Here is a 27,662-nt window from a genome sequence, read left to right on the forward strand (position 1 = left end):
ATATATATATATATATATATATATAAAAGCAAGGTACGAATGCATGTGTTTCAGCAGCGGCAGATGCAGTTCATTCATATATGTATCGACACAACAAAAATAAATAATAATCAAAAAATTGAAATTAATAATCTGTCACATGCCATTGAATCTAATATATATATTTGATATGTTTTACATTTGTTGTTAGGCATCTCACCAGCGCTGCTAGATATTTGCATAAACAGCTTGTAAGAGTTAAATGCAACACGTTTTTCAAGATCTAGAAAAGTAAGTGAGAAGATAATCGATATGACGTTCTATAAGATATTTATGCAAACCGCTCGTGGTATGTAGTGGTGGGCAAGTTAACATGTTTGCCTAGAGTAGACAAAGAAAATGTAAATGAATCGATAAATCACGCTTATTTCTTTTCTTTGAAAACTTTTTGGCATTAAGATGGCTGTGATTCATTTTGCTGTTAAAAATTTAAATAGGTTCCAACTGTAATTGAATTTAAATCTGAATTGAGTCACGTTTGACTGATTTGATTGTTACGAGCTTCATTGAAATATACAGTGTTTACAAATGCTTAAAAAACATAAATATAATTTATTTTTTCTTTATAAATTTTTTGTAAATAATAACTTTTTAAAAACATTTGCAAACACTACATAAAAACTATCCGTTTCAAAATCATAATTAAACCTATTTATTCAACTCCGAATATCCGGTTTTTCTCTCCCCAGAGGGAAAAAAAACCCGAGCATTCAGCATAGGAAAAATTAACTCATCTAGAAAATTACAAATGTGTGTTTTTAATCAATAAATATTGTGGTTAGGAATTAATCACACTGCCAATGCACTGATTGAGATGAAGCAAAATTTTTGTCTGATTTAAAATCGTAGCATAGGCTTATTAATATTGTATGAAAACAAACGCAGCCCCCCTTGTTCGTACCACATATTCAATGCCCCAATAAGTGAAAACCATTTGATGTTCGATCCTTGTATTCTTCCTTTTTAAAAGTAAGAAATTATTCTGCTATTATTTTAATTATTATCATCTCTGTCCCAAATATATTGTTGTATTATTTGGTGTTTCACACATATTAAAAAAAAAATCATCGTAAAACAAAATTTTATTCATATTTAATTCAATAAAAAATAGTAGTACATTTGACAATTAGACTTAGTTAATAAGTATATCAGTAACAAAAAAGAGAAAAAAAAAACTATTAATTGTAGAAATTGAACTATATATTTGAGACAATCGGAAAAAAATGATACACACGTGATTGGAACGGATGAATATAATATCATATAGTCTCTCACATGCACGAATGCAGCAAAAATCTATCAAATCCAATTGAACTAAACGTGTGAGTGTTGATTTTTCTTTTGCTGAATGAATACTCAGGTTTTTTTTTTTTTTAAGAAAAAACTAGATATTTGGAGTTAAATAAGTAGGTCTCATTATGATTTTGGAACCTATAGTTTTTATGTAGTATTCAGTCAAACCTGACTCAATTCAAAATTAAATTTGATTACAGTTGGAACCGAGTTAATTTTTTAACAGTAAAATGAATGATCTTAATGCCAAAAAGTTTTCAAAGAATAGAATTAAACAAACGTGGGTAACCGATTCATTTACATTTTCGTTGTTAAGCTTGAATTCGAAGCTCCGGTCCGAAGCCCGAAAAAATATGCCACTTAAATTTTAGTATGTCTCAAATCGTAGCTAAATTCATTTGATTCAAATTTAAAAATCTTGAGCTCTATGAATAAATGCCCAAATTAGCACAAACTTGTGTGGTGATATAATTCAAATATATTAAAATTTTAAAAGATTACAACTTTGGTAAATGCCCAAATTAGCAGAGACATGGGATTCAATTGTCTAACTCGAAAATCATGTTTTGATGCAGAAGAAAGAGATCTACCTACAGGTATGTACTACAACTCTACAAGTATCAGGTAAACTCGTGCTTGCAAGTCCAGCCGTCTAATACGCAACAACCTAAAAGACTATCCATCTACACATGATGGTCAGCACGGGCACAGGTGAATATATGCCTGATGCACGACATTATGTCTATTAGGTGAACACAGGTACAAATATTAAATGAATTCTTCATCCAACGAATCCAAATATTACATGCAAACTGTGAAGGAAAACATACTATCCATCCTCCATTCAAAGACGTGAGGCTGTTTTAATGGTAGAAAAAGGGCAAGATCCATGCCTGCTAATCACCATTCATCTTTATGCAAAATCTTGTTTTCTCTCTATAGTGGCCAGCAAAGGCAGAGATATATAGCTCAAAGCGGCTATAAAAGTGAGAGCTTCTGAATTACCAACTCATACCGAGTATTTCATACACTTGCAAATGCAGCCTCATTTACTTTCAACCAATTAAGTCTCAGCAACTGTGTCAAAGGAATCTACTAATTTAATATGTAACAAGTATCAAATGAGCAAAACTGTTCGCAATTGTATCATAAAAGCAAGATGCATTGACTTGGTCCTACAAGAATGGCAAACCAGCAGTTAAGTGAACAGCGGTCTTATACAGCAGATAAGGAAGTACCAATATAATTGACGGAGTAAAAATGCATCTGCAGAACAACACCCGTATTAGGGAGAAGGTGGAAACAGGAACTTTGAAAAAAACATCATTATTTTAACCAAAAGAAGTGCACTAAAAATTAAATTGATTATCAAAAAAATAAACTGATTGCAGGGCCAAAAACATAAAGCAAGAAAAACTTCCAGAAACACGCAAAGAAGATTTAACGATGATCTTCTAATGATGGAAGCAGTAGATATCCAAGAAAATAAAATTCAAGAGTAGCAAGTTTAAAATCGCCTAGTGATAAGGCAAAAATAAGAGTGCCAGCAAAATATTTTGTGGCATAAAAAGCCAGCAAAATCTCAAAGAACAGCACCACACAAGTTCCAAAATTATAGCTAGAAAACCAAGAAAATAGGAAGAAACCAGCAATAGCAAATATCAATCTTCCCAAGTGAGCTGAAAATATATAATGGATAAACTAGAGAACAAATGCCGAAAATGCTTAAGAACTAGATTCCATTTCCAGAATAAATGATATCCTCGTCAATTGTTAAATTTTCTAGAGTTTCCACCAACAATCTTTCAGTTAAAGAAGACAGCCTTGATTAGCTCTGATGAGAGCTCTATTTCATGGCTTTCTTAGAAAAATATACCACATAAGAAACAGTCATCTTTGACGCGGGCACTCTCCTGTTTCTCTTTATCTTTTCAGGATAGATGATGGGGGGCTAAGCGAAGGTATTTTGATAAACCCCAAGTCAAACACAGAGCAATATAATGCATGAAAACGATAGTAGAGAGGGCGCATGTTCTATAAGCTAAGCATTCTCATAATGCATTATAAATATCTGGTCTTGGTCCAAACAGGCCAGAGATGATGTTATCCCTTCTGAGGTGAATTAAATATGTTCAACTTCTTTGATAGGAATAGAAAGTACATATTTAAACAAATTGACGTGGTGAAGGGCACCAAATCCTGGTGAAACATTCGTCACGAGAATTTTGTTGGTATCAATACATTTCACACAGTGAAAGCATACCAACTTTAAAATAAAATCGCAGGTGAACAAATTGACAGCTCTTCAAGGGTAACACGACACTTGAATTTTTTTTTAAAGGGAAAAACAAAACCTTTGAGATTACCATCTTAGTTCCAAGTACAAGCAGAGTTAATTACAAAACTGAAGACAAAGTACACAAATATATATAACTTCAGCGCCTGCAAGTTATCTTCTAAGCTCTTTATGTTGAATCCTGGATAATCGGCCCTCTTCAATGTGCCTAGTGAGCAATGACACGCCATAGTGTGATGCGCTTGATGCAGTATAGTAGGATGTGACGATTAGTTGAGAGAACTTTGGAAGTGCATAGCCTGTAAAATCAGGAATCATTCATTTACTCCAAGACACAAAAGCGAGGTCAATACCTCCATAACTAAATGTCTTAAAAAGAAACAAGTGTTGGATACTTTTGTCAAAACTCAAGTCATTATGCGTTACAACGCTCTCCATAAAACATAAGCCATGTCTCAATTTAGACAAGTCAATTAATAAAATAGCTACGAGTTAATAGAATTGCTGAAGGTTTAGAAATGCAAATTCACAATCTGTTAAACTCCCCTGGACCAGATGACCCTTTATGTAAATTTAAATGGAGACAAAAAATAAGAGCAATTAAACAACCAAGCACGCAGATATCAACTTTATGTAAGGACAAATTTAAAAAATACAAACAGCAGTTTCACAGCAATTTCTAAGCTGGGATACACATGCCAGGTGCTTGGTAATTACATATATCACCATCATTGTCACTCAGAAAAGAGAGAGGTTGGGGCGATACATAGAATCCAAATCAGCCTTAAGTTGCCAAATGCTTGACAAAAGTTCAATTATGCATCATAAGTTCATAATAAAAGTCAAATGCCACTAAAGGTAGTGTGAACCATCACATTCACTTGCAAGATCCATCACATTCACTTGCAAGATCTCAGTAATCTGTTTCCTCTAAAAGTGAAAATTGGAGTTTTGGTCATACAACTTACCGTACAAATGTTTTCTAATATATGATTATGGAAATCCCCTAACTTATTTATTCCGTGTATTCATCATATGCCAAATTTCATTTGATTACTAGCAAACATTTTGTTCATGTTAATCATATGTATCACAGCCTGGAAGTACCAAACTGATATCACCTCAAAATTCAAATAAATGTAGTCGAAAGGTAATGCTATAAGCCTCGGATAAGATGAACTCTTTAGATCCATACCTCCAAAGGCGGCGCTGGCAGCAGAAAACATTAAGAGGGGTGGAAGCTGAAAAAAGTAAAGGTGAAAATTCTATTAGAAACGTGAACAGAAGCCATAATGCGTGTTCATGAAATTTAAACAGCTGATAGAAGAGATGAAGAAATATACAAGATGATAAGAGTGGAAGAGAAGAGACGTATAGCGGTCATACCCCAATAATAAATGGAAGCCACTTTGGCCCCTTCACGTGTTTTTGAACATAAGGAATTCCTGCAGAATGACATCATGAGTAACATGCAAGGATTGCTTGAGTAAAAAGTTCATATACCTGTGTTGAACCCATGGACTGCACTAAGCATCCCTCCAAGTCCAGAACCAGCCTATTCAAAATATATAAAAGCATACTGCATCAAGGGTGAATCATTATTGGAGACGCAAATGAGTGCGGTATATAGGCACGAGGTCCCTTTTAGCTCCAAATGTAAATCTTCTATCTCATAAAAAAGTGTTATTTGTGTCTCCAATTCAAAAGCAGGGGGCACATGATCGCCAATTCTACTCATAACCTAACTCGGTTTGTGTATGGAGAAACAGAGTACTAGTAACAGATTGGATGATCGATTGCATCTCCTTCTCAAACTTATGAACTATGGTACCACTGAAAAGAATTAAACTCCTCTCAACTCCCACCCAAACATATATATATACTGATTCCCTTGTCTTGTTTTGTTTGTGTTGTGAAGCCTTTTATTTTCTTTTAAATCTTGCTTATTTTAGAGATACTTGGGTTGATGTATATATATATATAATCTCTAAAATAAGCAAGATTTAAAAGAAAATAAAAGGCTTCACAACACAAACAACACAAGACAAGGGAATCAGAACTGAAATGTAAAGAATCCATCCTTTCATGGAAATATTAAACAAGAGTAATATAGTAACACACAAAATTCATATTCAATTAACGCATATGAAATGCGCAAACAGCCAAAAACTAAAAATAATCAATAAGATGGCTATACCACGGCAGTAACATCGTGCAGAACTGGAGCGATTTTCCATTCCGATTTATCCTGTAGTTACAAAACGACGAAAACAATATATATGGTAAAAGAAACAAAATCAACCAGGTAAAGAAGCTAGCTTGGTATATACTTTCGAGGGGTTTAAGAGAGAGAGGCAGCGCGGGCAGCGGGCGGAGCCGAGGCCGGGTTTGATGGTGGGATCGTGGTGAAGGTTACCTCTTCGAAGCTTCTCCTCGTACACTTCTCGAGTCCCCATTCGACCTATTCTTTTTCTCCAGCACTCTGTTCCAGTTGCATCCTATGGGCAGATTTATCATAAAGGGTTGATGAATCGCATTTCCCCCCCTACTAATTATAGGGTAAATTTGAAAAAAAATATATCTGTCTATTTTTGATTTAAAATTCAGTACCTAAAAGATTTTTTTTTACAAATTAATACCTGACAACACTACAAACTTAGTTTTAACTACCTACAAAAATAAATTTACATTTTTGCCCTTTTATTATTTATATAAAGATATAATTTTATTCACCAAATTAATTGTGTGTTTTCCATCTACCAAAGTATTAGTACATGTTATGGTGTTTCAAATACTTGATTTTGTTATTTGAATACTCCAAATGTGTACAAAAATACTATATTTTCAAACAATCACCATAAATTCAATCATTGTTGGTTTTTCATTAAAAATGCATTATGTGACTTATTCATGTCATTTTATTTTTTAAAAAATATAGTTCATCATTCATCATGAAATAAGATTAAGTACTTATTTTGACATATAAAATATCTATTTTGAAGTTTCAGATATTTTATTTGGCTCTTTAAATACTCCAAATGTATAAGAAAATACTGGATCTTCAAACGATCCCTATAAATTCAGTCACTGTTTATCTTTTCATGAATTGTGTATTTGGATGACATATTCATCTTATTTAATATTTTTTTGTAAAAAAAATCAAATTCTAAACTAATCATGTAAATTTAAAAGTACTTAATTTTACTTGAGAAATACCTATTTTGAGTTTGCAAATACTTGATTTCGTAAATGAGATACTCACAATATGTATTAAAATACTGGATATTCGAATAGACAACATAAATTCTCCAAGTATTGATATTTCAATGGAAAATGTATTTGGATGACATATTCATCTCATTTAATTTTTTTAAAAAAAATATAAACAAATTCTCAAATAAGAATGAAAATTTTAAAGTACTTAGTTTTACTTGAGAAGTACCTAATTTGAGTTGACAAATACTTGATTTCGTAAATGAGATACTCACAATATGTATTACAATATTGGATATTCGAATAGGCAACGTAAGTTCTCCAAGAGTCCAAGTGTTCATGATATTTCCATGGAATATGCATTTGGATTAGAAGTACATAATTTGAGTTTGTAAATACTTGATTTGATATAGGAGATACTCATAATATGTAATAGAATACATGATATTCAAATATGCAACGTAAGTTAACCAAGTGTTGGCTTTTCATGGAAGATGCATTTAGATGACATATTCATCTCATTTAATATATTTTTTGTAAAAAAAAAATTTCTCAAATAAGCATGAAAATTTTAAAGTACTTAGTTTTACTTGAGAAGTACCTAATTTGAGTTGGAAAATACTTGATTTCGTAAATGAGATCCTCACAATATGTATTAAATATTGGATATTCGAATAGACAACGTAAATTCTCCAAGTGTTGGTATTTCCATGGAATATGCATTTTGATGAAAAGTACCTAATTTGAGTTTGCAAATACTCGATTTGGTATAAGAGATACTCATAATATGTAATAAAATACTGGATATTCGAATGTAAGTTCACTAGGTGTTGGCTTTCCATGGGAGATTCGTTTGAATGACATATTTATCTAATTTAATATATTTTTTGTAAAAAAAATAAATTCTCAAATAAACATGAAAATTTTAAAGTACTTAGTTTTACTTGAGAATTATTCATATTGCAAAGGCTTTATTTGGCACATGATATACTCATAATATGTAATAGAATACTGGATATTCGAATATGCAACGTAAGTTCACCAAATGTTGGTATTTCTATGGAAGATGCAATTGGATGACATATTCATCTCATTTAATATTTTTTTGTAAAAGAAAATACAGATTCTCAAATAAATATGAATATTTAAAAGTACTTGATTTTACTTGAGAAGTACCTAATTTCATATTGCAAATACTTGATTTGATACACGAGATAACCATAATATGTAATAGACTATTGGATATTCGAATATGCAACGTAAGTTCACCAAGTATTGGTCTTTCCATGAAAGATGGATTTGGATTACATATCCATCTTATTTAATATTTTTTGGTAAAAAAATTCTCAAATATGCATGAAAATTTAAAAGTACTTTGTTTTACTTGAGAAGTACCTAATATGAGTTTACAAATACTTGATTTCGTAAATGAGATACTCACAATATGCATTAAAATACTGGATATTCGAATATGCAATATTTCCATGGAAAATTCATTAGGATACTTATTCATGTCATTTAAATAAATAAACAAAGTTCATTGTTCATCATGGACTAATTGGGAGATACATTATGAACATAGTTCGTAAATGAGCTTGAAGTTTGCACTTTAAGCATATCTATCGATTTTTGGATTATTGATTTATAAAATACTCATCAATATTAATTGACAATACTTTTTGATATCCATTGAACGACTTATTTGACAATTATACTTATTTGACATAATACTTATTGGTAATTTTCATTATACTTATTAGTATTTTTTTCTTTATATTTATGAGTATTAATTCATAATATCATTAATATTCTTTCACAATACTTGTTGGTATTCACGAAATCAAGTATCTGAAACCCCATAATAGGTACTTTGTATGTCAAAATAAGTATTTACTTTTATTCTATGATAATTGACAAATAATATTTTTTTAAAATTATATTTTAAATGGAGTAGAGAGATATAATTTTTGTGGATAAAATAATATATTTATTTAAATAATAAAGAGTAAAAATGTAAATTTTGCTTTATGAGGATTTAAAACTAAAAGTATAGATTTGTCAGGTACTGAATCCTAAAAAATTATGACTATGTACTGAATTTTAATTGAAACATTGATTTAGGTATTTTTCTGAAATTTGCCGCTAATTATATTGATGTCAGTTTACTCCAATTTTGTATATTATTTACAGTCCACACAATTTTAATCGATTATGTGTCCATAATTTAAGCGCTTTAGGTCCAGTTTGGTAAGCATTATTAAGGTGTGATTATTTAGTAATCCTTTGTTTGCTTTTATTTATATATTTGATATTGACTATTAATTAGACAAATTTTACTGTTTTCCTTGGTGAATAAATCCATGCATTCAATGTGGATAATATTTATCCGGCTGCACTCTTAAAGTTTATTGACCAAAATACCCTTGTTTGTAAAATAAAAAATTGCAAGTGGCCTAAGAACACACCTTTGTCTTTCTTTCTTCTGAAGAATCGATGGCTGAGCAGTAGCTTAAAAATGGAAAGTGGTGAACCAAAAATCCTCATTTCTAAGTCCGATCTGTAGAAATTTGAAGATTATTCGAAGGTAAAACTCGAGAAAATACAGCTTTGAAGCTATGTGTGATTATTGATTTTGTATCTCATGCATAACGTATTTCAGAGTAGATAAACATGAGGAAAACTATCGAGTGATGAGCAATTTGTGTTTCACGTTCTCGTATTTTGGTACAAATGTGTTGAACATATCCTAGTAGTGTTCTATTGTCTTTTTTTTCAGTTCTTGTACTGTACTTTTTTTACTTTTTATTTTTTTTTCGTAAATCCTGTACAAAAATGTATCATGTGACATTGTAGGAGACATTCGTTGTGAATTTGTGTTGGGCTGTTGTCCAACAAAAAATCTTATTTTGTAACTTGTAGAATTTTTTTCTAATGCTTCATAAACTGATATACAAGAGTTACAACTTTATTAATCATGCTTGTGAGATTTGGTTTTTTATGTATTGGCTCGTTCTAATTTTCGGCTGCATTTGGTAAGTAAGTGTGCAAAATGGACGGTAGACGTCATAACATTAGAATTTTCCTGCTGCTACACCACATGGTATGTTAGTACAATTTTCTTCCACTGATTCAAACGACGTTTGTAGATATAATTTCTTAGATCACCTGTAAAAAAAAAATAAACGAGAACACCATGTTCATGCTTACCGGTGGATCTTCGGTTCATATCTTTTACGGATCTGACCTCGCCTTACGATCTTGAAGGAAAAACAATGTGGAGAGGGTTTTCATTTCCCGTCAGATTTTTTGGGATTTTTTGGGAAGCAGACAGTAGCTTAGGGGAGAAGTGAACAGTTATGGCAAATAAATTAAAATATAACATTTAAGGGTATTTTGGTCATTAATAAGTTTGTCATGATTTTATAACTCTTCTTAAATTTGCACCACACATGATATTATATACAACCCAAATTAGATATCTTATCCTATCAAACATTTATCAATCAAATTATTAATTATTCAACTATCACGTCATACAAACCAAGCGAACTCTTACTTTGTGAGATGAGATAATATAATAATAATTACAATTAGATAATAAATATAATATGATTTTAAAATTAAAATTAAAAAATATTAAAGGTGTGCAAAGAAATTGATCAAGTCAAAGGAGATTAATAGATCACTACTCCATGTACAAACATCTTGTGAGAAAAACTGAAAGAGTTTGAATGACACATATTCGAACGAATACGCAAAATTTGATTCCGACAATGTTTTAATGACTTAGTTATGCGTTTATGTAATTTCAAGAATTTTTTTTTCTTTTCCGAAACAATTGAGTTGATTTGTGTCTTTTTAGTTGTAATAAACACATGATGAAAATAGAATTAACATTCAAAACATGAGTGGGTCTCATGTGAGACCGTCTCACGGATCTTAATCTGTGAGACGGATCAGCCCTACTCATATTCACAATATAATGTAATACTCTTAGCATTAAAAGTAATACTTTTTCATGGATGACCCAAATAAGAGACCCGTCTCACAAATACGACCCGTGAAACCGTCCCACATAAGTTTTTGACTCGAAACATAATTCATCTTCAAAATAATATTTTGCTAATTAAGAAGAAGATAGGATCCATTAATAATTTTTCATAGAAAATATTTTGAAAAAAAAGTATAATAAAATAAATAAATTCATGATTGGGCTTGATGTCCACTCCAAGCCCATTCATCTCAAATCCTAAAACCCTAGTTCCCGGATACTATTTAATCGCTTCATTCATCGACTCCCGTAGTATCAATATTCACACGACACAGGGAAATGCCGGCGGGTCACGGTTTGAGGGCACGGACGAGGGATCTATTCGCTCGCCCCTTTCGCAAGAAGGGCCCGACCCATCTCTCCACCTATCTACGGACCTACAAAGTCGGAGATTACGTTGATGTCAAAGTTAACGGGTCGATCCATAAAGGTATGCCCCACAAGTTCTACCACGGGAGAACGGGTCGGGTCTGGAACGTCACCAAGCGTGCAATCGGTGTCGAAGTCAATAAGCAGGTGAGAATTTGGTGTTTGTGGTATTTTTACTTTTTCGGTTATATCGATTTGTTGATATAGTCCTTCAAATTAATTTCTGAGATGCTTCTGAGTGTGTTGAAATGATCTTTGTGAGGTTTGTTTTAGAATGGCGCATTTAAATTTGGTAAAGGTTGTTCCTTAGCGCAATTGATATGAAATATTATGTCGATGATGAAAAACACAAGGCTTGTTTCTCAAAACATTCGCAGTGGCCGCCCAAGAGCTCTCGCCTTCGCCAGGCTTGAGAGCTTATGCTGTCTCCTTGGATGTCTGAGACTGTCTTTCTCAATGTTGGCGATTACGGGCTGTTTTATATATTTTGATTTAATCGTAACTTCGAAGTTTTAACTTCCTTGAGTTTGGGTTTTAAAGTAACTTGTCGAAAGTAGTCTGTGTTGATGATAAAGATTCATTCTTGTAATTCTCATGACCAACTTATTCCCGTTGGTGTGGTCATACAACTATGCGTTTTTTTGTTCTTGAATGATTGAGACTTTTCTCCCTTTTCTCATTCACACGAGTTTGTGGTTATGTGAAGCATTCTATATCCAGAGTCGATATCACCCCATGATGCAATATACCCGGGAAGCAATATGCGTGAGCATTGGACTATTGAATTTGTGTTGGCGAAGAAGGCATTTGCTGCCATAACTTAGAAATGCATTTATCTGCCTTCTCTTCTATATGTTTTATTTATCTTGAGAGCTGTAGAAATATAAAATGCAGCAAATAATGAAACCGTTGTCTAAACTTTCTCCATTGACATTCATTTAAGTTTCACGGTTCCACCATGAGGAAAAAACTATTCTGAAATGCGTTGTTTATTTTTGTTGCAGGTTGGAAACAGAATCATAAAGAAGAGACTACATGTTCGTGTGGAGCATGTTCAGCCATCACGTTGCCATGAAGAAATCCTGCAAAGGATTAAAAAGAACGACCAATTGAAGGCCGAGGCTAAGGCAGAAGGTAAAATTATTAGCACCAAGAGGCAGCCAGAGGGACCCAAACCTGGCTTCATGGTGGAAGGGGCAACTCTAGAAACTGTCACTCCTATTCCATATGATGTAGTCAATGATCTCAAGGGTGGTTACTAAGGGTTGGCTGGATACTGTGGATTTTCCTTTTCTTTTTTATTTCTTTTTGGATATTGTTGCATCGGACTAGTTATATTTTCCTCCATCGACTGTGTAATGGACAAGTTTGGAATTGATAATTTAGACCAATTTTCGAACAGGTTGATTTCTTACCTTACAATTAAAATATGCTGGTGTTGTATGGCACCTAAGTTACTTTCTTGGATAAGTTGATAATCATTTGGTTTTATGTAGATGGTTTCATTGTGCGAGTATTTCCTTTGTATCTTTCTTGAAAGTGGGCGCTTATACGTTGTGGACCTTTGTTCGGTTTCTTAATTTCAAGCCGTTGTTTAGCCTCTTGGTATTGTTTATTATCTCCAGTAAATGAACCATTCGATGAAATGAATAGAGATTCTTAAATATAATTGATCACGTATCATTTCGCAATTATCGGGTTTGAATTTGAGAAAGTATGGCTATATGTCATTCATCAAATGGTTCAAAACCAAATAGGAGCCCAAACCAAATGAGTTAGTGTAGCTTCAACTTAGGAGTGGACGCAAAGAAAAGAACTTGTGCTGGAGTAAAGGACCTGTTAAGCATTTCATAACCGAGTTTCTACACCATGCTTGTACAATACATCTTCTTTTGACACATCAAAACCTGATTATTTTCAGAAATTTCATCGAACATTTTATTGAACAAGCTTATTGATATATTATTTGCCATATTTAAATACTTGCATGCCTTTTTTAATATTTTAAACTTATGTACCATTGAAGACTTCCTTTTCCACAAGTACAGATTCTGTTACTTTAGCATATATAATACTACCTCCGGTCCTTTCTTCCACAAACAGTGGTGCTTTTCTTTGAGCTAATGCTTTTAAAGAGAATACTTGGGCTTGGAGCCAGAACTTCGATGGTGTTGTCTTTCAACTGAATTCAGGATGAAGAATTTATCTGTTGCAATCTTTTTCCTCGTCATTCTTAGCTTTTCTTCAGGTTTAGCCTTCTTGTTAAACCATGGCTTCTTTACTTAGTCACTGTTATGTTACTACATACTTGCTCGGATGCTAAATCCTCGTTTGGGTGCCTTACGTTTTGTTCTCTTTTAATCTATTTTTTGGTGCAGCCTGGAGATTGACTGAAGCACATTCTGTTTGGATTCCAGAGCACAGGTGTCACGAGAGGATGAAATCGAGAAAATGCGACTCATACAAATGCATGCACAAATGCTCCTTGAAGCCACAAGGGTGGGGGAGATGCATAGGAAACCACTGTATATGCACATTTTACTGCATCGAACCTCCAAAATAATGCTCTTCTATGAGTAATTTTTTCTTTCCTGATTTGGCTCTATTGCACGGCTACTTGTGCTTGTGAAAATCTTCTTGACTTATCTTTTTGACAGCTTAAATCACCCCATCCCGACATTCTTGCAGTTTAATTTGTGTTGTTATTGTCCATCAGTTTGCCTTAAATATAGATGGGAGAGGGGATTAAAATTTTGAATTTATTGGAAATTAGCTTCTCGTTTATCAGTCTAGGCAGGCATACTTGTCAATAACTCGTTGGAACTGGGGGATAGAACCGATACCCGACTGTTGAGATATACTTTGGCAAGGATAAAAAAACTAAGAGGAGCCTGATGTTTGTAGATGTTATTGAAATATACAAGCAAAAAGAACTGGATTTTGTAGGTCGAGGGGTCAAGTGACGCCTCGCGTGGTATTAAAAATGCGAAGGGACGATGTTAAGTGACTCTACCCTGACCGGAGGCATCAGGGAGAACACCCCGCCGCGCCCACAATGGTGAGCGGAGCAAGGCAGAAACCTGCTCCCTCGTATACCTAAAACACAAGTGTAAATAATTGGTAAATGTACATCAATTGTTTGCTTCAATTATTCAAGATTTTATTTGCATAAATTATGTTGCATATCCGCCATACATCCGCATAGACTATCGAGCATGCACTTCAAGCTGAGGAAAAAACAAGAAGATACCCATTTTTGGATTTAAAGGCTTCAGAATCACGCAAGTAATAATCATAATTGGTTCACAACTTTGGCCAAGCAATTAGACATCGCTTTTAGGGTGATTACATAAATAGAAAAAGGAACATAGATCAACAATGTTAAGTAAGATCTTCTGTTTATAACTAAAAATATACATACTTTTTTCTCAATTCTTTCCTCACATAATTAACTTTTTTGGACTTTCCAAAAGTTAACAAGGTATTTCTTAGGAGATACTAAAAAATTTAGATTGCAAAAGGGGACTTTGTTACCATTGGCTAACTAAAAATTAAGACAAAAATTGTGGAATACATTATTTTAATGGGAGTTTTCCAGGTAAAATAAAATTGAATTAATCAAGCAAAATTGTCCATTTTGAAATCAATAAGCTCCAACGTTTAATATATATTGCAACAAACCATATATTAATTCTTCCCGTAGCTAGTTAAAATCAGATTATAGCAAGCAAGAGATCTATGGAAAATGGGATATTCTGATTCTCCATTGAAGGCCTCGATAATGCATCTTGTGTCATAAATTATTTTCAATAAGAACTTACACGAAATTATTGATTTATTTAATAAACAATTTTTTTGCTATTTAATTAGACCTGACAGACATTCATACATAGTATAAAGTTTAGACTATAGGCTTTCGAGTAGTCACGGATGTATTTGATCACGGTATAATCGATATATCGTTATCAAATATTACAAAAATGGAGCATTTAATATTTGACAACAAAATTTTAAGTTTGAGACGAATTCTATTATATTTAATTATAATAATATCGTCTTTATCTCAAATCGAAAACAAAAAAATTACGTTTCATAAAAAAAAATTATGGTAGAAAGATGTAGTGTAGCAGCGTATGGTCGTAATATGCATGTACGCAGGCACATGACCCTCTCTTATAAAAATGTGTCGAGATGAGCTCTGTTCTTGCACACTTAACTTTTTGTAAAACCCTAATCCTCCAATCAATTGATTCTCTCTCTTTTTGAATTTATCATTTTAAATCAAATTGATTAAATCTCTGTGAATAATCTGTTTCCGAGCTATTCCTGATTCGAGGTTTCCGAGATTTTCATTTTCCCTTGTCGGTCGAGATTTTTTTATCTTTCGATTTCCTTCTTTGCAACTTTATTTGGGTTTTGAAAGCGCAAGGCTGGCGATTGGCGCTGCGACCAGGTGATGGCGGATCCGCCACAAGGCCGCCCTCTGTTGTTTCATAAATCTGTTCATTTTGTTGCGTTAGGGTTTCGTTCGAAGTTGGAGGAAGACGGGGAGAAATCGAGTAATCGAGAGGTTAGTAGAAAATGCTGAGTGTGCTGAGGGTGCACGTGCCGTCCGATATACCTATAGTAGGATGCGAGTTGACGCCGTATGTGCTTTTGAAACGCCCTGATAACTCTGTTGTTGCCGATGATGTCACTGAGTTGAACCCTGTCGATGGGAGTTTCTTAAGATATAAATGGTTAGTTTTTCTTAGCTTGATTTGTGTGTCAGACTTTTCGATGACCCGATGATTGATGATGTTCTTTTTTGTGTTGTTTATGATAATTTTTATTGTGCTTTTGCATGTGTAGCTATGAAAAAGTTGAGTTTTTAAGATTTTTCACGCTATTATGTCGTTGTTGGATGTTATCAATTGTGTTAACCAGTGGTGAGGATTTAGTGGGTTCCTAGATTGTTTTTTCTGTCTTTCTCTGCCTGTTATTTGTATTTAGCACTAATTGTGATTTTGAAGGAGAATCATCTTCTCAATAATCTGAAACTGCAGGTATGTGAGCAACTCTGAAATTATTTGGAAATTTATGGAATCCAACAACGGTTGTACGAACATCTCTTAAATGCATTGTCTTGAAGTTGGTCCCATATCCTTTCTCATTTTCAAATGTTCTTTTTTGTTAGATTTCGTTCTCCCTATTTGGCCTGATTTTGATGGCTGCAGTGTCGGGCTTTTCATCATTGGTTGATGCTAACAGCTCACTGTCACATTTTTATCTTCTTCACTGTTCTCATCTGTTGTTTTGTCCTTGATGTGTTAATTGGAAAGGTCTAGCTTTTAAATAAGGTTTGTCTGCTACAATGTCGCACAAATTAATGCCCTCGTGTAAAAATCAGGTCGCGTTGGTCGTCGCAGAGGCTGATGTTCGAGTTCCATTGGCATTTCGTGGAACGGTCGCGGTTATTTTTGCGGGATTTTTTTAAAATAAAAATAGAGATGATTAGATCATTTATAAAATTTTAGATTAATTTTTAATGGAAAAAATAAAACAATAAAAAACGTCCCGCAACGGCGGCGAAATCTCTGTACCGTTATGTGATAGCCGCGAAATTGCCAATATTCCATAAAAAATGGCGTTATATTTACGCACCTGTTTTAGCTTGGAACTGTCGCGACAGATGCCGTTCTGCGAACTTAGCAGTGAACCATGGAAACGCGTGTCACGTGTTTCACAGCTGATTGGCAATCTTTACATTACTGTTTTTATATTTAAATATCTAATTTGGGGGTATGTTTATTTGAACTACCACTTGCCAATTTTTTCATTGCTCTAGTCTTTTTGCATTTTATATCATTAGTAAAGAGAGATATTTTGCCAACTCAACCAGTTTGAGAACGAGGGATTGTTGATGATGACGAGAAAGATAATGTTAAAGACTGATAATGAATATTTAGTTAATGATTAATGGGATTATATCTCCAGCTTTCTGTGGAATCCAGAGAAACTTTGATCTTATTTGCTGAAAATTCCTTTTTTATTTGTATTGATTAATATTCCGTTATATCTTAACTCAGAGTGATACTTGACATACTGCTGGTGATGATATCACACTTGGACTGAGGGACCTTTTTTACCGTGTTTGTTTTTATACAACCCCTTTATATGATTAGTTGGATAGAAGTTGCATACATGATAGAATGACAATTGGCATCAGATTACTGGTTTTTCTTACTAATATTTGGTTTTCTATGTAGGTATCGGGTTCAAAGTGATAAAAAAGTCGCGGTTTGTACGGTTCATCCTACTGAACAAGCTACATTACAATGCCTTGGATGTGTTAAGGCCAAAATTCCTGTTGCCAAGAGTTACCATTGTTCTCCAAAGTGTTTTTCTGATGCCTGGCAACATCATCGAGTTCTGCATGAGCGTGCTGCTAGTGCTGTGAACGAAAATGGAAACGAGGAGGAAGAGATTTTTGGGCGCTTCAACAGTACTAGTAGCACAACATCAAACATGATCAATATGAACTTGCCAACCTCTCAATCAAATCCTAGCTTGTCCAATGGAACCACTGCGTTGTATCCTGTTGCAGTTACTCAGAGGAGTGGTGACGAAACATGGTTTGAAGTTGGACGGTTCAAGACATATACACCAACAGCTGATGATATTGGTCATGTTCTTAAATTTGAGTGCATTGTAATAGACGTAGAAACAAAATTATCCGTGGGTCCTGCTAGTACCTTATCAACATCCCGTGTGATCCCAGCTCCATCACCTTGTCCACGGCGAATGATTTCTGTTATTGGAATAGATGTTCCTGGGCATCTGGATTTGGATAGTCGCATTTCATCTGCAGGGACTTTCTCTCTGCTTTCATACAACATCTTATCTGATGTTTATGCTACAAGTGAATTATACAGCTATTGCCCATCCTGGGCTCTTTCATGGACTTACCGCAGACAAAACGTCTTCCGAGAAATAATTGGTTATCATGCAGACATTGTTTGTCTTCAGGAGGTACACAACTGTGGCAAACTGTATTGTGTTTTTTCTTTTTAAAACTTTTAGATATTATTGTATTTGAGTTGTTCGTTATTATTGTGAACATGTGAAAGGTTTAGACCCGTGGAAATTGGAAATGTTAGGCAGTAGAAGGTAAAATCTAACAGTTTTTTCGTGGAACGGTTGATGGCGTTTGTTAAAAAGCCATTGAGCGAAGGCATTTTCCAGTTTGGATGAAGCTCGATTGCTAAAAGATGCTTAAAACATGAAAAATCTTTTCATCTTTATTGATGACTCTTTACATAGAAAGAAGTGTTGTGTTTCATTTGTTTTATAAATCTATCACTTCTCCAAAATATATTTGATAAGCCCTTTGCAAATACGTATTTCGCAATTTGATAGAGAGCTGTTTGTTCTTTCCTTTTAACATATGGATGCTTTTCATCAAGTTGTTTTGCCAGTAGTAGCCGGATTTGAGCCATGGTAATGGTCTTTCTGTCATTCCCATAATGTTTTTAACTTTTTAACCCTTTTTTCCTGGTGTAAAATTTTCTTTCGTTAGGTTCAAAGTGATCATTTTGAGGAATTTTTTGCGCCTGAGCTGGATAAGCATGGCTATCAAGCTCTGTTTAAAAGGAAAACAACAGAGGTTGGTGGAACCTAGGTTAAATCAAGATGATAAAGTCAAGATGTTATTGATACACCATGCTATTGTGGCGTGCAGGTTTTTAGCGGGAACATCAACACCCTTGATGGTTGTGCTACTTTCTTCCGCCGTGATAGATTTTCACATGTCAAAAAATATGAGGTAACTAAAGTGCCATAATGAATGTGTTTTGAGCTCCTTTATATCAGCTTCATTGTTGACATTTTTTAATTTAGGTTGAATTTAACAAAGCTGCACAATCTCTAACCGATGCTTTGGTTCCTAGCGCTCAAAAGAAGAATGCTTTGAGTCGACTGGTCAAGGTACCATACTTACAGATTTAAAGGCTTTTTTTGCTTACTGGGTTACAGCTAGTTTATAATTAAATCTAGTGTGATGATTATGTTATTTTTAACTTTTTTAGTTGGGCTTTATCTCTGTTTTAGTGGACAAAGATTTAATTTGCCTTATCTTCCATGCAGGATAACGTTGCACTAATTTTAGTTCTTGAAGCAAAGTTTGGTAACCAGGGCATTGATAACCCTGGAAAGCGCCAGCTTGTTTGTGTTGTAAGATTTCTATTTTTGAATTCTATTTATTGTTATGATTTTAACTTGTTATTTTATTTTCAACATTGATATGATTTATTATAAATATGTTTGAATCAAATATTACGAGCTCGAACTTTGTTGAAGATATATTATTATAAATATGTACAAATCAACGTAAGAAATGTATACATAATGTTCCTTGCTGTTTGCCGCATTGATTTTGAAAAGGTAATATCAGGGAAGAAGGTACATCAAAGTAGCCAACAAGCCATGATAATTTCCGTGGAATTAGATACTATTTGCAGATTATTTGTTGTCCTGCTAAAGATCCAATGAACAAATCTTTCGATTGAGATTCTTTCTGATACATTTTCTTTTTAATGCTAGTTGCTGTGTTGTTTCCGTAAATTTCTCAAATTGCTTTGTCGATGATGTCTTCAAGTGTATTCTAATTATTCCTGCGCTTTTTTTGTGGCTACACACTTAATTTGGATGGTCACTCGGGGGAGAGCCTCCTGATTTATATCTTTCTCATGTTTCTCGAACAGGCAAACACACATGTAAATGTGCATCAAGAGTTGAAGGATGTCAGACTTTGGCAGGTTATTTTTTGAGGACATCCTCTCAAATAACATATTTGCATTCTTTGGAATTCCATGTATCAAAGTAACTCTTTATGCTATTGTCCATATCAGGTCCACACGCTATTGAAAGGACTGGAAAAAATTGCTGCCAGTGCAGACATCCCAATGCTGGTGTGTGGGGATTTCAATTCAATTCCTGGAAGGTGTTGTTCTCCTATAATATAATCAGATGCATGCATTTTTGTCTTGGAACATCAGTGTTAGCTTCTTCTTTTTTTTTTTGGGTTTGGAATACAGTGCTCCTCATTCCCTCCTTGCTATGGGGAAGGTGGATCCACTTCATCCTGAATTAGCCGTTGACCCGCTTGGCATTCTTCGCCCTGCTGCTAAACTCACACATCAGCTGCCATTGGTATGACCTTGTTATTCTCTTTCGAGTATTTGATGTTGTAGCCTATTGCTGTGTTCATATTAATGTTCAATATTTGTGTTTGTGGCATTTATTGTCTAGGTAAGTGCATATTCATCATTTGCAAGAGTTGGTGTCGGTCTTGGTCTCGAACAAAGGAGGAGAATGGATCCTGCTACAAATGAACCACTATTTACGAACTGCACAAGAGATTTTATTGGTACTCATGATTACATATTTTACTCAGGTATACTAGAGTTACATCAGTTTTTCATTGAAATAAGTTCTGATAGTTTGTAATCTTTTTAGTTCATTCACTGCCTCTCTCCCCTTTCCCCAACCCTAGCAAAACTGGATAGTTTCTAATTTGTGTTGTGCTGTCTTATTATATTTATGGAAATGTTCGCGTCCTTGTAGCCGATTCCTTGTCCGTGGAGTCTCTGTTGGAGCTCTTGGATGAGGATAGCTTGCGAAAAGATACCGCTCTTCCTTCTCCAGAATGGTCTTCTGATCACATAGCTCTCTTGGCTGAGTTTCGCTGTAAGCCTAGGACTAGACGCTAACGATAGGTAAGCCGTTCAACATCGTACGTAAATTTCTTTTAGATTCACAGTGTTCTCTGATATTATTTCCTGATTTTTTTAAAGACTGATTTGGGGCTCCAATTTCAGTACATTATAAAGCACTCTGATTATACCATATATTTTTCTCACCGAACTGATCCTGAATGGTTCGGTTACAAATCACGAATTACACTATTTTGGTTATTCTCTTTGGACATGTTTGCTTCGTAATTGGTAGAGATTGAACACGGCCATGCAATTGGGACACGAATTACACACTATTTTGGTTATTCTCTTTGGACATGTTTTCTTCCTAGTTGGTAGAGATTGAACACGGCCATGCAATTGGGACAGAAGTAGTGATTCTCCATCAGTACAAGCCCGCGGGTGATAAATAATAACACCTCTAGACTCATAGGGGAAATTCATACGCAGTCTTTTAATCTTGTTAGAGATTGAACACGCCCATGTTTGTTGCGCCAACGCTATCTCTTAAATCTTGTTATGCCAACAGTTTCTACTCTAAGATTTGGATATGTAATGATTGGTGTGCTTGCTTTACTTCATGCAGGTCTGGCTGAAGAAAAATTTGAAAGTTTGTAGCGGGAAGAAAAGTGAATTTAATGTTTAGATTGTTCTCATCTTTAATTTTCTAGGTCTATCCCTTTGTGGGATTTGTAGTTATGAGAGTCACTTGTATCATGCCACCTTTGTCTCATAGAAAATATTTATGATAATGCCATATTTACTATCCTATTTTTCCATCCTTTATAGAAATATGTTTGCAGTGATTGGTCTTATTTGCAAGTGAACCAGGTTGTAATTTCTTCTCTCTGCTGGCAACAGTTTTTTTAATGAAAAAATAATCCGTGGTACTTTTTACCTGCACAGCGACCTTTTTCTCTCCTCCAAATGTGGCTTAGCGTTACTTTTTCTTTGCTACTCTGTCTATGTGATTTGACAAAATAAAAATAGTTGGTTCTTCAACATATGGAATGGTCCCTGATAAAAATATATGGGAGCTTTTTCAATGTTATATAGGAAAAAATCCTCTGTGGCTGGATCTCTCGTGAAATATTTGTGGTCCACATGATCCGATGGAGGAAGAATTCTACGTGAGAAGAATAACACCGTTCGGATTAGTGCTTACCCTTACCTCGGAGCCATAATTACACGCTATCATTGGTAATTTTGGTGCGAGAAAACAGTGATTGCCCCTCGAGTGCTTCGTCTTGTCTGCGTAAACTTATAAAGCCTCATATCCACCCATTATGGGATCGTGAATAAGGGGCCACGTTTATAGTTTAACTTTCGGTGATAGGAATTGCATTTAGATTTATAACATCAAGACATTAAAGTTTTCTTTACATTGAAATTCAGTTTTAGATAACCGGTTGGAAATATACACAGTGGAAAGTTCATGTTTGCTGACATATCTCGTCTTCTAGTTTGGGGCAAAATTCAGACCGATCGACTTAATGTTCCTGATTTCTGGTTCAGATTTGGGATTAGTTTTTATGCACAAAAGATGGTACTCTCGATTTATAGGGGTGCTTTTAGATTTTGATTTATTGTTTGTGCATTACATTATAACCACAGCTAAATCAGGCCAGCTCCATTGAGTGTTGCTATTATATTGTCGTCTCAGGTAATTAAATCTCAGAGTAAAATGGTCAATTTTCAAGCAAGAAATTGACAGATGCAACAGTGACAGCCTAGCTATGGACCTTGAAGCACTTGAGTTTAGGAAACAAATGAATCAATTCCTCACGGTTACGTCTCTGCAAAGAAATACATAAGCATGGTAAGAACATTGTGAACTATTGACAAGTAGCTGCAATGCAACAATGAAAGATAATGCACCTTTATGCCAATGCATCCATTGACATCAAGTGTTGTTAATGTATTTGAGCAACATTTTGAAAGGGCCTCCAAGCTCTTATCTGTCACCCCAACTATCCCAAACAAGCTGCAATGCCAACCACATGTATTCAAATTCTAATACAGACAATAGATATATAATCGTGGAGAGGAAGAAGGAAGAGGGAGCCAGCAGGAATGGTCACATCCCTTCTCTTTACAATTTCCTTCAACTCTTAATTTCTAAGGACAATCAAATATTTCTGGTCCCCTTCCCTCTTTTTTGTTCAATGTGGTCCGTTACTTGAGATATTTTCTGAAATACGTGTCTGTGAAAAAGTACCACAAAAAGTCACCTCTGAAGATACCCATGATACTAACAAGACTTGATCCTCCATGAGCATGGGTCAAGGATCAAAAGATAGTTGGAAACAAGAAATCAAGAATCACCAAATCATGCAGTATCGCTAGTTAATAGAATGTGTTAATAGATAAAGCAGGAATTACTAGAATGGGAAAGACAAATGCATTGTTTCATTATCTAAAAACTCACCTCAGAAATTCAAGAAATGTGCATCCTTGTGCAATAGATACAACACCCTGATCGGTTATATGCACACACCTGTTCGTACGAAGTCAAGAATTCATCATGACTCATTAGGTTACTTTTTTTTTATCTAAAAGACAAAAGACAGGCTCCAATACATCACATACCAGGTCAAATTGAGTGAAATCAAGCTCTTGCAGTTAGCTATGCAAGAAAGTCCTTCATCAGACAGATTCTGACATGCAATAATAGAATCAGAATTGATTATGGTAAAATTGAGTAAATAATTAAGTGGACTACTAATCACACCTGAGCGCCACAGAGGTCTAAAAATTGAAGATGGATTAAAAGTGAAATCTTCTGGTATGCTACGTCTGTAAAACTGTACAGAGGTAAGATACAGTCCGAACGATCCCTTAATGTAAACCAGAAAAATTGCAAGAGGAAGTATGTAAATTATGTTCATTTACCTTGAAAGAGCGTATAGATTTAAGCTCTGAAGAGAGGAGCAGTTCAGCAATATCGTTCGCAAACCTCCATCGGTCAGCTTGGTACATCTAAATATACAGAACAGAATAGTCAGGATGCAGTTCATAATATTTCCCGTTTGGACTGATTAGCCTGATATTTGGTTTTTGTGGGCATTAATTGTCAAAATAATTCTCAGTTCTAAACATGTATGTGCATTGCTTGTCAACATCTTAACACACAACTTGGTATTTTGGGAAAGGCTCATATAGGCATCTCACGCATAATCCTCGCAGAAAGGCAAGAACAACCATTCAAATTTTCTATGAAAGACGACTCCAAGAAAACAGGGAGAAAAGCACAGAAACTCAGAGTACGGGAAGACCCAGGATTTCATACAAGGGGTAAAAGAGTCTATAGGTTTGGAAGGGTGGACTTCAATTTTTAAGAACAATTATATAAAATTTCAAATTCTTTTTCCACTGAATCAGCCCTTCACTTGGATAATCATAAAATCATGCACTCGCAACTTCTTTATTTATGGTATTAAAATATATGATCACCACAAAGATCATACCTCGTGATGTTCAATAAAAGCAACCCTTGATAATTTTTGGCAATCAATTTCAAACTTTCATCGGAGACATTCTGCGATTTGACACAAAACACCCGTAGTAAGATAATAATTTTAGACAAAAGGATCAGTAATCAGAAAAATGTTTGGGCCAACAGGAACTTGCACTATACCTTACAGCCACTAAGGTTCAAATTCGTCACGAGTTTACAATTCTTCACCAGGTTCTTAATTCCAAGATCTGAAACCCTGAAACCGAAACTTTATCTGAATTCTAAAGGTCTTGGTTTATGACTATTATTTCCAATATACTATTAGCAAGTACAACAATTGTCTATGTGTTAAAGTGTAATACAGAAATGCAAAGTACCTCACATTCCAGTAGATAGAGAAGTCCTTTAATTTTGGGCTATTGAATGTTATAAAATCTATACCCGCATCAGATATCTTTTGGCAACCGTTCAAATTAAGAACCTCTAAGTTTCCAACAGAATTTCTGCACTGCAATGCAATGATATATGATTAAAAAAAAAGATCAAAATCATGAACGAAAGAAAACTGAGAAGAAATTAACGAGCAACTATATTTGAAAACGAAAGAAAACTGAGAAGAAATTAACGAGCAACTATATTTGAAAACTTACCATGTTTTTAACAATTTCTAGATGCTTATCTTCAATATCCCGAGCAAACTCAAGTTTTATATGCTTCACATTCTGGTATCTTGACTGCAAAGCAACATAAAACAAGCCCTTTGTTAGACACCTTAACTATCAACTTGTCTCTTGCTACAATTTTTTTTCCAATTATAAAGACAAGAGGTCTGTCTAATACACGAAATTGAGGTACTTTATTTCCCGTCACACTTACCCTGTTTCTAGTAGCTGGACAGTAATTACTTTCTTTTTTTCTTTTTACTAGAATATTTTCTCAAAAAACCATATTTAACCATAGAAGTTGCCAACGACATTAGAGAAGGAAGGGGGAGAAAATACTAACCAGAGAGAGAGCTGCCACTAGGCGATCCCCTGCCTTGTCCATCTCATGAAAATCAAGAACCTTAAACAGGGCCAGAAATATATTAAAATTATGCTCATTGAAGACCAAAGAGAACAACCTTCAAACTTAAGTTAGAAAGGAATTAAGAGAAGGAATGATTTTACATAGTCTATATCTTGTTGTTGTGTAAATACACACACCCCACGATTACCAGCCAAACGGAAGAGTGTGAGTTAATATGCAAAAAACAAGAGCACCTGCTATCCCATATAGCAAACAAAGGATCAAGTTTACAACTTTCAAGTTTGATTGGGAAAAATACACACTATGACAAGATCTTGACATACAAATATCTTGCGCGTTTACAGACACTTGTCAACCTAAAGGAGAAGTAGGAAATTGTGTAAAATAAATTGAAAACGAAAAATTCAAAACCCGTAATGCTAAACAGAGAATGCCGTATAAAAAAGCTCACAACTTTCGATCTTTAATTGGCAAAATACTGAGAAAAAGGAAGCTTTACAAGCACTATTGCATTGGCCCGCAAACACACAAAAATTACCTGCCAAAGGGAAGGGTGAGAAATGAGATTTCCATGAATCCAAGGGCTGACAAGCAAAAGGGAAATTAGGTCTCTCTGAGAAAGTCTGGTGCAGACGATCTTCATCACCGTTGGCACAGTTTCTCTATTCCACACCTCCATCGTTGCAGTTTCTTGGTCCACTTCCATTCTTGGTTTCCTTTCTAAGTTTTGTTAGCTTAAACTGAAAACGGCACCCTTACGATTGATTCCATGAGGCTCACTCACTTTTGAGGAGGGTTCTAAAAAGTCCGTTTAAGCTTGAAGTTCGGTGAAACGTCCAGCTTGAGAGAAAGCGGAAAAAAGGGGTTGGATCGAATTAAGCATAATTAAAATGTTTAATTAAATATGTTTAATCATAATTAATCACATTTATTTATTTTTAATTTTTTTTATTTTGAAGGTATGTCTTTTTATTTTAAAATAATAAATTAAGTTTATAATTTAGATGTTTATTTTTTAATTTTAATTATGATTAAGCATGTCTGATAATGATTTGACATATATTTAACATTTTTAATGTGGTCTAGTTGTAAAAAAAAATAAAGATTGTAATTTTGATATTTTTATGATTTTATAAATATGAGAATTAATGCATCAGACTTAAATTTATCATATTTATGTATTATTTTATCTATTTATTGGTTTGAGATAATTACAATTACACTAAAGATAAAAAACGCTTTTTCACGCTTAAGCCTGTGCTAATCTCGCTTAAGCTTGAAAAGCTTGGAGCTCGACATCCGCGCTTCGGGGCGCTTCACGCTTTTTAGAACCTTGCTTTTGAGGCAGATTCATTTGTTATCTTTTTCACGAGAAACGCCTAAAGGCTTCTATTTCACATTCCGCTGACTCGGTAATTTGCTCATGGAGAAATTTTGGCAGCGATAAAAAAAACGGTGGGAATTCGACCTCCCAAACCGACCCGACCCGACCCGACCCGACCCGACCCGACCCGACATAACCCAAGTCTAGGGGTGGACGTCGGTCGGTTCGGTCCGATTTTTCTCTATAACGGTTCGGTTTTTCGATTTTTGGTTTTGAATATATCTGATCCAAAACCAAACCATTTTATTACGGTTCGGTCCGATTTTTTGTGATACGGTTTGGTTTATATGGTCGGTTATATACGATTTCATAATATTTTGTTAAGAAATAAAATTATACATCACTTGATGCTTGATGGATGCAACACATATAAAAAAAACAATGATAGTAAATGAGTAGAACATATATGATTACAATGCACTTATAACAATCTAAGCTTCAATGACAATTTGAAATACAATTTCAAATAGTAGCTCTTCAATAAAAGGATACACAGTCGTTAAATTCCAATTCTCATGCTCCAAAATGTACATAGATTTTGCATCTCAAATCCCAATACATTTAACAATATGAGCTTAATAACAATTTGAACTTCCAATTGTCAAACTCCAAAATCATGTTTTGCAAGACTAAAAACAAAAATGACATTAAATTCATCACAATAGTGATTATGAATCACAATCTTGAAGCATAACTTAAATATATGTAAACTTACTGAAACTAACAAAGATCTTTCTCAATCATATCAGAAAAATCTTATTTTTGTGAAAAAAACAATAAACTCGTTAAAATTGGTT

The 27,662-nt window shown here is 34.3% G+C and overlaps 4 protein-coding genes and 1 non-coding gene across 7 annotated transcripts; 3 read left to right on the top strand and 2 right to left on the bottom strand.

Moving 5' to 3' along the window:
* Positions 1-3,546: 3,546 nt before the first annotated feature.
* Positions 3,547-6,143, bottom strand: LOC140963658 (uncharacterized). The gene is made up of 6 exons (XM_073423058.1): positions 5,959-6,143; positions 5,826-5,876; positions 5,132-5,183; positions 5,015-5,073; positions 4,824-4,869; positions 3,547-3,927 (listed from the first exon to the last, which is right to left on the bottom strand). Exons 1-6 carry the CDS (start codon positions 6,082-6,084, stop codon positions 3,782-3,784), a joined length of 480 nt encoding a protein of 159 aa, XP_073279159.1. The 5' UTR covers positions 6,085-6,143; the 3' UTR covers positions 3,547-3,781.
* Positions 6,144-11,124: 4,981 nt separating this feature from the next.
* LOC140963626 (large ribosomal subunit protein eL21z/eL21y) lies at positions 11,125-12,662 on the top strand. The gene is made up of 2 exons (XM_073423017.1): positions 11,125-11,408; positions 12,266-12,662. The coding sequence occupies exons 1-2, from the start codon at positions 11,172-11,174 to the stop codon at positions 12,521-12,523; spliced, it is 495 nt and encodes a 164-aa protein (XP_073279118.1). The 5' UTR covers positions 11,125-11,171; the 3' UTR covers positions 12,524-12,662.
* Positions 11,593-11,707, top strand: LOC140963683 (small nucleolar RNA SNORD14). The gene has a single exon (XR_012172730.1). It is a non-coding gene; the product is annotated as a small nucleolar RNA SNORD14 (small nucleolar RNA).
* A 2,745-nt stretch (positions 12,663-15,407) lies between the features above and the next one.
* Positions 15,408-22,798, top strand: LOC140962361 (carbon catabolite repressor protein 4 homolog 1-like). 3 transcript variants are annotated; one of them, XM_073421230.1, is made up of 12 exons: positions 15,408-16,000; positions 17,510-18,272; positions 18,820-18,906; positions 18,982-19,065; positions 19,140-19,226; positions 19,386-19,472; positions 20,003-20,056; positions 20,150-20,241; positions 20,336-20,450; positions 20,550-20,694; positions 20,865-21,016; positions 22,659-22,798. In XM_073421230.1, exons 1-11 carry the CDS (start codon positions 15,843-15,845, stop codon positions 21,008-21,010), a joined length of 1,818 nt encoding a protein of 605 aa, XP_073277331.1. In that variant the 5' UTR covers positions 15,408-15,842; the 3' UTR covers positions 21,011-21,016; positions 22,659-22,798. The 3 variants fall into 3 exon arrangements, with proteins under 3 accessions (XP_073277331.1, XP_073277330.1, XP_073277329.1); XM_073421229.1 differs by lacking the exon at positions 22,659-22,798 and adding an exon at positions 21,582-21,764 and having other exon boundaries at positions 20,865-21,033; XM_073421228.1 differs by lacking the exon at positions 22,659-22,798 and adding an exon at positions 21,582-21,764.
* On the bottom strand, positions 22,611-26,274 carry LOC140962363 (F-box protein At3g58530). Its single transcript, XM_073421231.1, has 12 exons — positions 26,020-26,274; positions 25,458-25,517; positions 25,103-25,186; positions 24,830-24,960; positions 24,633-24,708; positions 24,463-24,533; positions 23,888-23,974; positions 23,727-23,799; positions 23,585-23,652; positions 23,424-23,492; positions 22,874-22,979; positions 22,611-22,791 (listed from the first exon to the last, which is right to left on the bottom strand). Exons 1-12 carry the CDS (start codon positions 26,185-26,187, stop codon positions 22,726-22,728), a joined length of 1,059 nt encoding a protein of 352 aa, XP_073277332.1. The 5' UTR covers positions 26,188-26,274; the 3' UTR covers positions 22,611-22,725.
* Between the last annotated feature and the right edge of the window lie 1,388 nt (positions 26,275-27,662).

This window comes from Primulina huaijiensis, chromosome 17, assembly GCF_012295235.1.
Source record: "Primulina huaijiensis isolate GDHJ02 chromosome 17, ASM1229523v2, whole genome shotgun sequence".
Taxonomy (NCBI): domain Eukaryota; kingdom Viridiplantae; phylum Streptophyta; class Magnoliopsida; order Lamiales; family Gesneriaceae; genus Primulina; species Primulina huaijiensis.

Bases quoted from the DNA above. Each gene is read 5' to 3' on its own strand.
- LOC140963658 (XM_073423058.1), bottom strand. From the start codon at position 6,084: ATGGGGACTCGAGAAGTGTACGAGGAGAAGCTTCGAAGAGGTAACCTT. The intron at 5,184-5,825 runs GTATAGCCATCT...TATTTTGAATAG, and splicing joins TGCACGATGTTACTGCCGTG to GCTGGTTCTGGACTTGGAGG. The intron at 4,870-5,014 runs GTATGACCGCTA...TACTTTTTTCAG, and splicing joins GGCTTCCATTTATTATTGGG to CTTCCACCCCTCTTAATGTT.
- LOC140963626 (XM_073423017.1), top strand. From the start codon at position 11,172: ATGCCGGCGGGTCACGGTTTGAGGGCACGGACGAGGGATCTATTCGCT. The intron at 11,409-12,265 runs GTGAGAATTTGG...TTTTTGTTGCAG, and splicing joins GTGTCGAAGTCAATAAGCAG to GTTGGAAACAGAATCATAAA.
- LOC140962361 (XM_073421230.1), top strand. From the start codon at position 15,843: ATGCTGAGTGTGCTGAGGGTGCACGTGCCGTCCGATATACCTATAGTA. The intron at 19,227-19,385 runs GTACCATACTTA...TCTTCCATGCAG, and splicing joins CTTTGAGTCGACTGGTCAAG to GATAACGTTGCACTAATTTT. The intron at 20,242-20,335 runs GTGTTGTTCTCC...TTTGGAATACAG, and splicing joins TTCAATTCAATTCCTGGAAG to TGCTCCTCATTCCCTCCTTG.
- LOC140962363 (XM_073421231.1), bottom strand. From the start codon at position 26,187: ATGGAAGTGGACCAAGAAACTGCAACGATGGAGGTGTGGAATAGAGAA. The intron at 24,709-24,829 runs GTACTTTGCATT...TTTCGGTTTCAG, and splicing joins TCTATCTACTGGAATGTGAG to GGTTTCAGATCTTGGAATTA. The intron at 22,792-22,873 runs GTGCATTATCTT...ATTTCTTTGCAG, and splicing joins ATGGATGCATTGGCATAAAG to AGACGTAACCGTGAGGAATT.